The 13,609-nt window shown below is 42.6% G+C and overlaps 1 protein-coding gene across 1 annotated transcript; it reads left to right on the top strand.

Annotated features, from left to right (window-relative positions):
- The first annotated feature begins 2,985 nt into the window (after nt 1-2,985).
- LOC125629848 (olfactory receptor 5AR1-like) lies at nt 2,986-3,924 on the top strand. The gene has a single exon (XM_048835217.2). The coding sequence runs from the start codon at nt 2,986-2,988 to the stop codon at nt 3,922-3,924; it is 939 nt and encodes a 312-aa protein (XP_048691174.2).
- Nucleotides 3,925-13,609: the final 9,685 nt, after the last annotated feature.

Below are 13,609 nucleotides of genomic sequence, written 5' to 3'. Positions count from 1 at the left end.
AATTTCTCCTACCGTAGTGAAGAAGGGAAGAGTCATCACTGGGCCTGCCATGGATCTCCTTGGGCAGAGGTGATGATCACAATCTCCTTGTCCATCTGCAGCCATGGATCAGTGCATGGGCCCATCCCAATGGTGACCTCAGCCTTTTCTGTCAATCAAACACGACTGTCAGTCAGTACCACACCTTTGGTGTTATTGGGATATTTTCTAGGTGGTGGCTTTGATATACCAGGGTCCAACCCAGACTAATCAGGAGCTGTGTCACACCTGTCTGCAACCTTGCAATGACTTGGTGAATTGTCTTCTACCTGGGCCACTCACAAACCACCATCTAGCATGCAAATCACACTCTGAGCATGTGTCTGTAACTATAGCCTGGCCAGGAATAGTTGGGTTACACTCAGGCTCTCACCACCATTGGTTTTTCTGCAGGGTGACCCCAACACACTCCCCAGTCTTTGATTTCCCTCCCAAAATGTATGTCCTGTGCTCCCCAGTCCTCTCCTGGACAATACAAGTTATGTTGTCCATTATTTCTTTATCAGCACGAATATGCATACAACTCTCAGACATTTGTATTGAAACACACTGGATTAGATAAAACAATAAAACAAAGTTCATTGAACACAAAGATAGATTTTAAGTGAGTGCAAATGAGAAGGCATAATAGACAGACATGGTTACAAGAAAAATAAAGCTAGAATGGAACTTGTGCCTAAGTTAACAAATGATGTGAAATTCAAAGCAAATGTTTCCTCACCACATGCTCTCAGCACTCTTACTGACCTAATTTCTTAGGTCAGGACACACCCCCTGCCCAATGGCTGCTTCCTTTATCCCTTCAGATGCAGTGAATCAATGGGCTGAGAGAGAGAGAACAACTGATTCCTTGGGATGTCTGCCCCTTCTTTTTATAGTCCTCTGTGTAGAAGGATGTTCCCTGCTGCTTTTTCCTCACTTTTTTGGGCTTCCTTTGTTTCCCTTCCTCCTTGATGTCTCTGGTTACTGTCTAGATACAAAATTAAGCAGAGCACACATTTCTTTGTTTGAGACAGACCAGTTTGCAAGCCTCAGTTTGGAACATGTATTAATAACAAGATACAGTGTCATCTTATAACTTCACATACATTATCAAAATTGTATTAATATTAAGATGAGAGAATGACTATTTCTGTTGACTAATAGATTTATTTAGCATCCTACAGCTGAGCTCTGTGTGCAGATAATATGCATGCAAGAGGGATAGTTTTGTGAACTGCAGAAGTCCGTAGCATGCTGTGGCCTCCCTCTGAGCTCCTCTGGTCACCATGTGGTCTCCATCAAGCAAAATGAGTGAACCTACCTTTCCTACCTTTGGGGAGTAACCTAGCAAGGGAAGGACATTGGATACCATGGTGATTGGCATGCTATAAAAAGCATGATAATCTGGAGTACTTTTACATGTCTTATAGGTTTTACATTCCACCAACTGGGGCTAGGACCATGAGGTGATTCTGAAACCAGGAATGACTGAGAAGATATCAGCTAAACCTGGAAATAATTAGTACATTTCACCTGTATCTAACTTTCTGTTCCTTTGATTCAAAATTTCTTGCTAAGGCTGGTTGAAAATTTTTCTTAAGAAATTTTTTTGAAGGGAAATTGAATTTTCAATTTAACTATTTTTTTCTAAGAAATGATCTTTTCCCTGGAAATTATAAGCTTTCCATCAAAATAGCAAACTCCTCTCCTCCCTAAACCATGGCTGTGGGACTCTGGTGATGTTCCAGGGCAGTTCAGCAAGAGGAGAGACCATCGTGCATCATGGGGGATATAGTCCAGACTAGGAGACTGGCCATGGAAGAGATTGGTGGTGTGCGGTATCTGAGGAACCCCCGTGGTATTTCAGAGTGACAAAATTTAAGTTTTTAGCAAAAAGATTTCGGTCTCCACAAAAAAGAACAACAACAGAAAAACCCTCTGTGGATCAGCTCTACACAGTATCTGGCTTGCACTGAAAACATCAGGATGAAATGTACCCCTAACCTCATACTCTGTAACTCTGGTAGAAATTACATCATTGAGTAACACAGTAGAAAGAGGAGGTCAAATTAATCACCAGGGCACCAATTAACCGAGGGTAGCTTTGGTTCACTGAACGTATCATTAGGTGTTGTGTCTCTCTGAGCTCAGGGATTCCCAGTTGCTTCAGGAATCATGTCCCATAGATCACATATCTCAGTATAAAATTTCCCGAATGCTCCCATCTGGCAGTTTCTGTCATTGGAGAAACGCCACCACATCTCTCTCTCTCTTCTCAGCAGGTAGGTGCTATCATCCTGAATTACAGTAACACACACACACTCAGACACCATGGGGATCAGCAGGTATAAAATTGAAGACGTCCAGCACTTAAAGCCTTAGTCACAGCTCTTACCCCTTTGGCTAAAGGAGCGACCTCCTTGTTTGGAAAAAATAGACAATTACATAGTCACTGAAGGCAGGGCTTCCCATTATGTCTCTGGGTTTTTGAACAGTCTCAAGTAAATGCCCAAAAGCTTAATTAGCACAGTGAGTAGCTTTACCCCAAACCGACATGCCAAGCCACAGAGCTCCCCTTGCCCAAAGAGGGTAGAAAGAGTGACACTCCTTTACTCTCACCCCTTCTTTTGAGAAGGAATCATCTCTTCAGACTGATTCTCTCACAGCAGAGTCACAAATCACTGTTTTCTGTTTGGATTAGTGAACAGGAGTGTTTGTTTGGGGGGCACGATTAACCTGCATGTCATTGTATTTGCACAGTGCCTGCATTTTATGGAACACCTGGAATGACCAGACGTGAACAGCTGGCTCTGTGGACTAAGCCCTTCCCTGAGCGGGTACTGATGTCCATTAAGAAACTGATCTCCATTTATCTTCACTTACACGATTACAGAGAAGGGACAGGTTTTCCACATCATCCACCTGCTCACATCTCTGGAGCAGCCTGTTCTCTGTTCAGAGGAGATGGAAGAGGGAAATCACTCGGAGGTGACTGAGTTTATTCTCTCAGGACTGACAGATCGTCCGGAGCTGCAGGTTCCCCTGTTTGGGGTGTTCCTACTGATTTATGGTATCACCCTTTTGGGGAATGGGGGAATGATCTTGTTAATCACGATTGATCCCCGACTCCACACCCCCATGTACTTTTTCCTCAGGAATTTGTCTTTCTGTGACCTCTGCCTTTCCTCGATAATTTCCCCTAAGATGCAGATGAATTTATTAGCTGAGAGGAAAAACATTTCTTTCACTTCCTGCACTGTGCAAATGTATCTCTCTATCGTTTTTGGAGATGTTGAGTGTCTCTTGCTGGCTGTGATGGCATATGACCGTTATGTGGCCATCTGTAACCCGCTGCTCTATACGGTCACCTTGTCCAGGCAGCTCTGTAAACAGCTGGTGGCTGGGGTGTACGCTGTAGGGGTGGTCGATTCAATGTTAAACACGTGTTTTACATTTTGGCTGTCATTCTGCAGCTCCAACATCATCAATCATTTCTTCTGTGATGTCCCCCCACTGTTGGCGCTCTCCTGTTCTGACACCCGCATCAATGAGATTGTGATGTTTACTTTCACGTGCTGCATTATAATGACCAGCTTTGTGACTGTCCTCCTCTCCTATGTCTATATCACCTCCACCATCCTGCAGATCCGCTCTGCCGAGGGCCGACACAAAGCCTTCTCCACCTGCACTTTCCACTTGACCACTGTGGTCCTGTTTTATGGCACCATCCTCTTCATGTATTTACGTCCCACCTCCAGCTATTCCATGGATACAGACAAAGTGGCCTCAGTGTTTTACACACTGGTGATCCCCATGTTGAACCCCCTCATCTACAGCCTGAGGAACACGGAGGTGAAGGACGCCCTGAGGAAAGCAATGAATAAACTGCTAACCAATTCTTGAATCTGTTTCATTCAGTACTGGGTTAGTGGTGGGGAGTGGAATCAGGTGAATTTAATTCCCAGTCCATTAGAAAATAATTTCGGAGAGCCCGTGGTAGTTTTGTTCATTATTATATTGTTATTATTATTAATTTGTTTGTATTGCAAAAAGGCCTGTAGGCCCCAACTGAAATCAGTGGTCAAAACATGGGAAGCGTCACAGGAAATGCAGGAAACCCAAGTGCATAGTATGCCGGGTTCGGTCACAGAGACCCTCATTGGAATTGTCACCTCATGTGCTGAAATGACCTCTGAGCCCATTTTCCCTTCCAGCCTGGGCCTCCAGAACCCTGTCTTGTTGCGCCAGATACACGAGCCAGCTGCAAAACAGACCTAGGCTCTGAGTGATGCCCCCAAAGCTGCAGATCTAGACTGAAACCAGCTCAGTACGACACCTGTCTCCAGTACACAGATACCCAGCTCCCAATGGGATCTAAACCCCCAAATAAATCTGCTTTACTCTTTATAGAGCTTGTACATGATAAAATGATAAATGCTTGCCCTGTATATTACTGCAAGAGAGATATGTACAGCTGTTTGCCCCACCCAGAATCCCCCCCGCCCCCGGTAACAATTACTTACACTAAGTTTATAAACCAAAGTGATTTTATTAAGTATAAAAAGTAGGATTTAAGTGTTTTTAAGTAATAACAGACAGAACAAAGCAAAATAAAACAAAACACTCAAGGCTAAGCTTAATACACTCAGAAATCAGCTAGAAATGTTCCAGTTTTTCTGAGGATTGAGGACTGTTGCCTGCATGCAGTGAAAGGTTTGAATAAGCCAGATGAACACCATTTCCTCCCTATCATCCTTCTTTATTAATTTATTCAAATTGACCACAAATGGTATATATCACCACACATTTATTTCTTGCCATAACTCGTTTCATTTCCTTCTTTCAGTCCTTCCGGGAGCAACCGTAATATTTTTTAATAAAGTTATAGGTAAATAAACACTCGTCTTTCTCATGTTCTGTTCCGCTTTCTAGAAGAATCAAAAAGCTGTGGAAAGAGGTGCAGTCAGTTAAAATGTATCTCAGCATCTGCTCTGCTGCTGCGATAACGTCCTTGGCTTTCCCTGTGGTGCTGTTTCCGTGCATGGCATGTTGGTTCCATTCGCTGAACAGGGTGTGGGAAAAAAGGATCTGTGACCTAAAGCTGAAAACAATCGTATCCCATTTCAAGACCCATCATCTTTCTGGGCTCATGGATCTTGACCGCCTCCCTGGATTGGAACTGGTGATGCAAAGGGGAAAGGCACCTTGTCTCAGCCTCAAAACCTTCCACCATTCCCTTTCCCCAAAACTGTCTTTCTTAAAATTCTTACGCTTTATCCCCCACCCACATTGCTCAGCAATTATCTCACTGCTTCAATTCTGCATCTCATCAGAGTGAGGAGAGAGACTTTTTTAAATGTGATATCACTGTAAAGGTGGTACTGACCTGTGGTGCAATTTAAGTGATTTGTCCGCTTTGTGACAGAGCGTAAGAATGAACCCAGGTCTGCTGAGTCCGAGTCCAGCAGACCATCTGCCCTCCATGGATCAGGGAGAGATGGATGAAATTATTCCTTTCCTATACAAAAGAATCTGCTATCCTGTGACCCTAAATCTTTAAATAAATACACATCAGGTCAGATTTAATACCCCAAACCAAAACTCATGCATGTCCCATTATAAGAACATAAGAACATTAAGAATGGCCAAACTGAGTTAGACCAAAGGTCCATCCAGCCCAGTATCCTGTCTACCAACAGTGGCCAATGCCAGGTGCCCCAGAGGGACTGAACCTAAGAGGCTATGATCAAGTGATCACTTTCCTGCCATCCATCTCTACCCTCTGACAAACAGAGGCTTGGGACACCATTCCTTACCCATCCTGGCTAATAGCCATTAATGGATTTAACCTCCATGAATTTATCCAGGTCTCTTTTAAACCCTGTTATAGCCCTCGCCTTCACAACCTCCTCAGGCAAGGAGTTCCACAGGTTGACTGTGTGCTGTGTGAAGAAGAACTTCCTTTTATTTGTTTTAAACCTGCTTCCCATTAATTTCATTTGGTGGCCCTAGTTCTTATGTTATGGGAACAAGTAAATAACTTTTCCTTATTCACTTTCTCCACACCACTCATGAATTTATATACCTCTACCATATCCCCCCTTAGTCTCCTCCTTTCCGAGCTGAAAAGTTCTAGCCCCTTTAATCTCTCCTCATATGGGACCTGTTCCAAACCCCTTATCATTTTAGTTGCCCTTCTTTTAACATTTTCTAATGCCAGTGTATCTTTTTTGAGATGAGGAGACCACATCTGTACACAGTATTCAAGATGTGGGCATACAATGGATTTATATAAGTGCAAAAAGATATTCTCCATCTTATTCTCTATCCCTTTTTAATGATTCCTAATATCCTGTTTGCTTTTTTGACTCCCGCTGCACACTGTGTGGACTTCTTCAGAGAACTATCCACGATGACTCTGAGATCTTTTTCCTGATTAGCTGTAGCTAAATTAGCCCCCATCATATTGTATGTATAGTTGGGGTTTTTTTTTCCAATGTGCATTACTTCACATTTATCCACATTACAGTTCATTTGCCATTTTGTTGCCAAGTTTTGTGAATTCTTTTTGAAGTTCTTCACAGTCTGTTTTCAGCTTAGCTAACTTGAGCAGTTTAGTATCATCTGCAAACTTTGCCACCTCACTGTTTACGCCTTTCTCCAGATCTTTTATGAATAAGATGAATAGAACTGGTCCTCAGAAGGACCCTGGGAGAACACCACCAGTTACCCCTCTCCATTTTGAAAATTTACCATTTATTCCTACCCTTTGTTACCTGTCTTTTAACCAGTTCTCAATCCATGAAAGGATCTTTTCTCCTATCCCATGACAACTTAATTATCCCTTACATCTGTTTTGTAATCATGTCTGTTGCTATAGGACATTTTATCTCATTGGCTTAGCCAGTCCCCTAGTTGTTCTGCAGTTCCTCACTGGTGACTCTTTACCAGGTTACTCAAGAGATTCACTGAGCAAGAACCTCAGGACAGAGATGACGATGAAAATGTAGGAGATGAGGATAATGAGGATGGATATGATTTCCACGGAGCTGCCATAGTTATAGAGAAGGAGTTGATTGAGGGAAGTGTCAGAGCACAGTAACTTGAGGAGCTGCCAGGGTTCCCTCCCACTCTGAACTCAAGGGTACAGATGTGGGGACCCGCATGAAAGACCCCCAAAGCTTATTTTTACCAGCTTAGGTTAAAACTTCCCCAAGGCACAAATTCTCCCTTGTACCTTGGATTAGGTAAACGCTGCCACCACCAAGTGATTCAACAAACATTTAGGGAGGGCCACTTGGAGCCCTATCTTTCCCCTAATATCCCCCAAGCCCTACACCCCCTTTCCTGGGGAGGTTTGAGAATAAACAAGATGACCACAGACCAACCTTGGGTTTTTTAGGACACTAAAAAAAAAACAAAAAAACAATCAGATTCTTAAAAAAAAAACCCAGAACTTTATTGGAAAGAAAAAAGGTAAAAGAAGCACCTCCATAAAATTAGAATGGAAGATAATTTCACAGGGCAATCAGATTCAAAACACAGAGGATTTTCCTCTAGGCAAAACCTTAAAGTTACAAAAAGTAAAAAAAAAAAAACATAAACAGGAATACATCTTCCTCTCAACACAGAGACAATCACAAGCCAAAATTAAAGATTATCTAATGCATCCCCTTGCTAGTGCTTACTAATTCTATTGGAGTTGAACTGCTTGCTTTCTTGATCTGACTCCGTCAAGAGCCACACGGAACAGACAGAACAAATCCTCCCCGCCCCCGCCCCCCCGCCAGATTGGAAAGTATCTTGTCCCCTTATTGGTCATTTTGGTCAGGTGCCAGCCACGTAACTTGAGCTTCTTAACCCTTTACAGGTAAGAGGATTTTGTGCCTCTGGCCAGGAGGGATTTTATAGGACTGTATACAGAAAGGTCGTTACCCTTCCCTTTATATTTATGACAGTGGCTGAGGTGCGTCTTCCCACCCCCTTTCCTCCCTGTGACTGGGGGGTGTTAACAGGCCACTTGCACCTTGAATTATCCTTGTGTGTATTGAAACCTTCAAACCCAAACTTTGAAATGTTGAATCAAATTGTTTTACATTTCTGTTTTTACCAGTTCTAGTTCCAAGGTGCCAGATTCTGCACTGCTGAGCATCTTCTGCTGTCACGAACAACTGTGCCATATGAGGTGCTGATTCAAACTCTGCTGAAGTAAATACGAATCTTTCCACTGACTTCAGTGGGCTTTGGATCAGGGCCTTATGATGCAAAAGTGTACAAGACTATACAGGCTGCAAGGCAATGGAAAATCAGTCACATTGAGAGAGGGATGGGCGACGGAATGGATCCCTTAATGATTACCTGTTCTGTACATTCCCACTGAAGCACCTGGCATTGGCCACTGTCAGAAGACAGAATACTGGGCTAGATGGACCACTGGTCTTACCCAATATGGTCATCCTTATGTTTATTCTGTTCGTATGGGATTTTGCAGGAAGAAGCTTCAGAGCTGATCCTTTTTTGCCGAGAAAACGTAAGAATGTTCACTCAAAACATTCTGTACAAGTTTAAAAAAAAACATCATTCATTCATTTTCAAAAAGAGAAGTTTTGAGGGAAAACATATCAGCACTCTTTAAACATGACTGTTTTTCCCCACTCAGCTGTGTGAAAACTAAATCCCAAGTTGGTTTGCATCAGCATATAATTCGTTACATTTCAACTGAATAAAATACCAAAAAAAAAATTAATTGATTTACTCAAACAAGAAAAAATCAACCCAAAATTAGAAAGGGTAGAAGATGTTAAAAGAAAACAAAAGATGATGGGCAGAGAGATAGAACTCCAGTTTGTTAGACCTATATCAAACAGGAACACATTTGCATCCTGCCTCCAAAGCATTTCCATCAGCATCCAGTTGCTGTCAGCATCAGAGTTTATCCTGCTTCTTCTGGAGCACTGGGGTCCCTAATCCCTGAGGCATGATTGTGACAGGCGTTCCCGGGGTGCAACCTGGAACTGGGGCACCGCTAAGCTCTCTGTTTTACCAACCTGAGCTCCCTTCCATATTGTAATAATGCAACAGGTCTTGCGCCGACACAAACACTCACAGGCAGGGACACACCCAGCTGAGTTACATGAATGCTTTTGCCAGTTGCTATGAACCAACAATAGGCTTCAGTCAGTTCCCTCTTGCTCCCCAGCCTAGGACCCCAGCCCTGTATTGTCCTGCCCTAGTCAGAAGCCTGACCAGTGTAAGTTATTACCCCATCCACCCTCCCTCAATGTGGAGAGGACAATGCACCAGCAGATTTCCCTTTCCACTTCAAACAACACACTGTTTTAGGTAAAAAAAAAACAAAACATAAAACAGGTTTATTAACTACCAAAAGACAGATTTGAAATGATTATAAGTAATAAGGTACAGATCAAAGTAGATTGCCTAAGAAATAAAACAAAATCACATTCTAAATTCAAAAATCTAGACAGGATTTGAATCAAGAAGTGTCTCACCGTGATGGTACAAACAGCTCACCAATCTTCCACACACCAGCTGGAATTCCTCCTTTCCTGCCTGGGGCTACTTCCCCAGTCAAAGTCTTTGTCCTCTAGCCATCTTTCCAGGTGTTCAGTTGTGGGGGGAGTGAAGCGAAGTGATGATGTCACTTCTGCCTTTTATAGCTTCTGAGGTGTGGAGGAACTTCATTGTCCCAAAGAAAGCCCCCAGCACAGTTAGTGGAAAAGTACAGGCACAAGATGGAGACCAGTGTCATATGAGCTGATCACATGCCCTTGCCTGCTTTGATGGCTCATAGCAGGGGCCATTACCTATATTCTGGCGAGAACGTCCACAAAATATCTATCGGGTCAGGATAACCTTCTTCTCATTGCCCATCCCTCTCGCAATGTGATAACTTGTTTTTAGAAAGTTTCTTCCTAACACCCACTGGTTAGAGGTTGGTTTCTGCTCTAATGAATATGCTTTATATCTGTCCCTGAAAGCTTATGCCCAAATAAATTTGTTAGTTTCGAAGGTGCCACAAATACTCCTCGTATTTTTTTAACCTTTATTATAAATCTGGATATTGTTTTAACCATAAAATGTCCCTTCCTTTTTTAATCCTGCCTCAATGATATCTTATGATAGTAAGTTCCACAGGGAAATATATCAGACCTGAGTCTCACATGAACTAGTGCAATAGGAACACTGGAAAAGTTCCTTCCATTTACAGAGAGAGTAATGATTTGAGAGATAGTCTTTATAATTTAATTGGGATATTACTGCTTAAACTGATAACACTGATTCAACCAAAAGGAACATTTTAAGTCAACCACTGTATCTTATTCTGGAAATGATCACACTTAAATGAAAGGGAGTTAAGAGCAGAGAGCAACTTTGTGTCCAAAGAGTGAAGTGATTAAGTATTCATTTAATAGCTATTCATTATTGTGATCATGTAGAGAAACCAGAACGGGAAATTTCTTTTTTACCATTTTAATATCACAAATTATAAGTATTAGGACAAGACAGTTCAAATACCATGTTATATTTCATTATATACGAATCATACAAAAACCAGATAATAGGACATTACAAAAAGTTTAGCACCATCCAAGATAGGCATCCAATCCTCCCCTATTTAAATTCTATGGGAGCTTTGCTACTGACTTAAATGGGATTAAGATCAGACCCTTTAACAGAAATATTTTGATGTACAATAACGGCAGGAACCTTTCCCGAGAAGAACCATCTTACAACACAGTACTGCAAGATAATAACAAATATCAATATTAATACATTAATGTGTTGCTACAAAAATTGTAAGAATTTATTTCGACATTTTGTTGGTATCAGTTTTTTTCATTCTCCCCATGCATAAAAATTGGATATGACCTCAAATTTTGTACACTTATTGGACAAATTAAACCAATATGTTAAACATATAATTATTTGTAGATTCTTTGAAACACAAAAATATCATTAGGCACCATCAGAAATGCTAATATAAGTGTTCACTCGATAACAAGATAAAAAGGACAGAAGAAATGAGTCCAAAGGGTAAATTAATCCATGAGTTATTTCTCTAGTAACTATGAATAATGATGATGGTACATTTAGTTTTTAATTGCCTATCAATATGAATTCTTCGATCTAGGCTATATGGCCTTGAGAGCCTAAGATTACATCTTTGAACTACACAGCATGGAATGTCTTCAGTGTTGCAAGTCCAATACTACTAAGACATAACACTGCAATGCAATGACTTTGTTGTTGCCAGCAGTGACAGATTACCGCGTGACTCATGCCTAGGGGTCCCAGCCAATTTAAGGCCCCTGGAAAAGTCTGCCCCCACCATTGCCCCAGGGCTGGAGGAGTGCTCACTACCTGAGGTGGCCCTGAGGCTGTGGTTGGGGCAGAGAGCTTCTCAGGTCTTGGGGCTGAAGCAGAAAGGAGCCAGCAGGGGGCAGAGCCATGGAGGAAGGGGCAGAATAGGGTGGGGACATGGGAGGGGCCTCAGGCAGAAGGAGCAGAATGGGATGGGACCATGGGTGGGACTTTAGGAGGAAGGGGTGGGGCAGAGCCATTGTTTTTGGTGCTGGGGCCTCCCCCACTGGCTCTGGCTTAGGGCTCCAGGAGACCTTAATCTATTTCTGGTTGCCAGCACAGATTGTACTATGCCTTGAGCCTGTTGTCACTGTTTGAATGTCACGACTGTCCCCAAACTTAAGAATCTTTGTGCCGGCAATAAAGTTCCTCCGTGCCGTGGCTAGACCAGGACTGTCAGGCACGGGCTTACGCTGCACGGCCTGGGCCAGATCCTCAGCTGGTGTCAATCAGTGCAGCTCCATTCTCTGGCCCTTTGGTGCACTGCAATTTGGCCACAGATTACAAGGTAGGAAATTTCCTAGGCCGCGCCTATGTTATTAGATAAAATGGCGCCAGTCTTCGTGCAGACAATCCCAGTGATGCTGATAACTGACACAATCAATGTCAGTCTACAAGCAGCCACTAGGAGGCAGTACCCCACGCAAAGCCTAATACATGACAGAATGCAGGAAAATACATGACATATGGTCAAGGCTGATGTAGGTGGGCAGGGAGGGAGAACAATTGTACCAAGGCCTCAAGCTCAGGGAGGGCCTCAAAACGTCTGTAACTGGGGTGAAATGGAAGGGGTAGAGCTGCAGTGAACATGATATATCAGGTCCCCTGCCAATCATACAAGGTTAATGTGCTGTTGCTAGTCCCAAGACATAGGATTTATGCCTGTAGGGTATTCCCTCTTTGAGGTGGTTAGCCCCAAAATTATATTAGGCCTTACAATCTGCAGAGCAGGTTCTGTGAGGTGTTGATAGTCCAAAGAATATTGAGATTTATATCTACAGAGCAGTTGCATTGCCAACCCATGGATTACCAGCCCTTAGAAAGACCTGGAGAAAAATCGTAGAATATCAAGTTGGAAGGGTCCTCAGGAGGTCATCTACTCGAACCCCCTGCTCAAAGCAGGACCACTCCCCAATTTTTCCCCCCGATCCCTAAATGGCCCCCTCAAGGATTGAAATCACAACCCTGGATTTAGCAGGCCAATGCTCAAACCACTGAGCTATCCCTCCCCCGGTTATTTATTTATTTTTTTAAGTGATGTTGTTAACTCAAAGACGATCAGATATAAGGCCCCCAATGCCATTTCTGTGTGGGGTGATGTAAGCTTAAATAGTATCATTTTTAAATGTGTATAATACAGTGATGATGTGGTGCTGGATTCATATCTGAAGGATGAAGTCTGTTCTGTTGCTTTCCCAAAGATTATGATGCCCAGATGCCTGCAGGACAGAACCAGTGTGGCATTGCTGACCCAAAGAGTATCAGGCCTTTTAATTATTAATAACTATCAGTATTACCTGCAGTGTTGTTGTGCCATGTTGGTCCCAGGATATGCCCACTTCATTCTGAATGGTTTCTTGCAACAAGTGTTCATTCTTTATGTTTATCCATCTGTTCCACCTTGCGTTTAGCTGTGACACTCCGAGTACCTTTCCCAGACCTGAAGCAGAGCTCTCTGGGAGCTTTGTCTCTTTCACCAACAGAAGTTGGTCCAAGAAAAGATATTATCTCAACCATCTTGCCTCTATTATTATTATGGCAGACGATCACATGTGGCGATCCTTATTATTTAATCCTAAAGATTATTTGACTTTATGGCTGTGCAACATAGTTAGCCTCAAGCATCTCCAGGAATTTATGCACGAGAAGATGTGTTGGGTCATGAGACTAACCAAACAGCTACTAGGCCTTTGCATCCGATGAAGTGAACTGTAGCTCACGAAAGCTTCTGCTCAAATACATTTGGTAGTCTCTAAGGTGCCACAAGACCTCCTTTTCTTTTTGCAAATACAGACTAACACGGCTGCTACTCTGAAACTAGGCCTTTGTGGTGTTTCTCGCCTAAAGACATAAGAATTTTGTAGACAGGGGCATCTTGTGGTGTGTTGCTAACTTTAAGGTTATAAAGCCTGATGTTTGCTCTGTTTTGCCACCATTTCAAAGATAATTAAACCTTTTCCTTCCCGGGCAGTGTCTTTGTGTGATG

The sequence above is a fragment of the Caretta caretta genome, chromosome 6, assembly GCF_965140235.1.
Source record: "Caretta caretta isolate rCarCar2 chromosome 6, rCarCar1.hap1, whole genome shotgun sequence".
Classification (NCBI taxonomy): domain Eukaryota; kingdom Metazoa; phylum Chordata; order Testudines; family Cheloniidae; genus Caretta; species Caretta caretta.
Note: the sequence above shows the minus strand (reverse complement) of the source record. Positions and strands in the feature narration are given on the sequence as shown.

Coding starts and splice junctions, on each gene's coding strand:
- LOC125629848 (XM_048835217.2), top strand. CDS start 2,986: ATGGAAGAGGGAAATCACTCGGAGGTGACTGAGTTTATTCTCTCAGGA.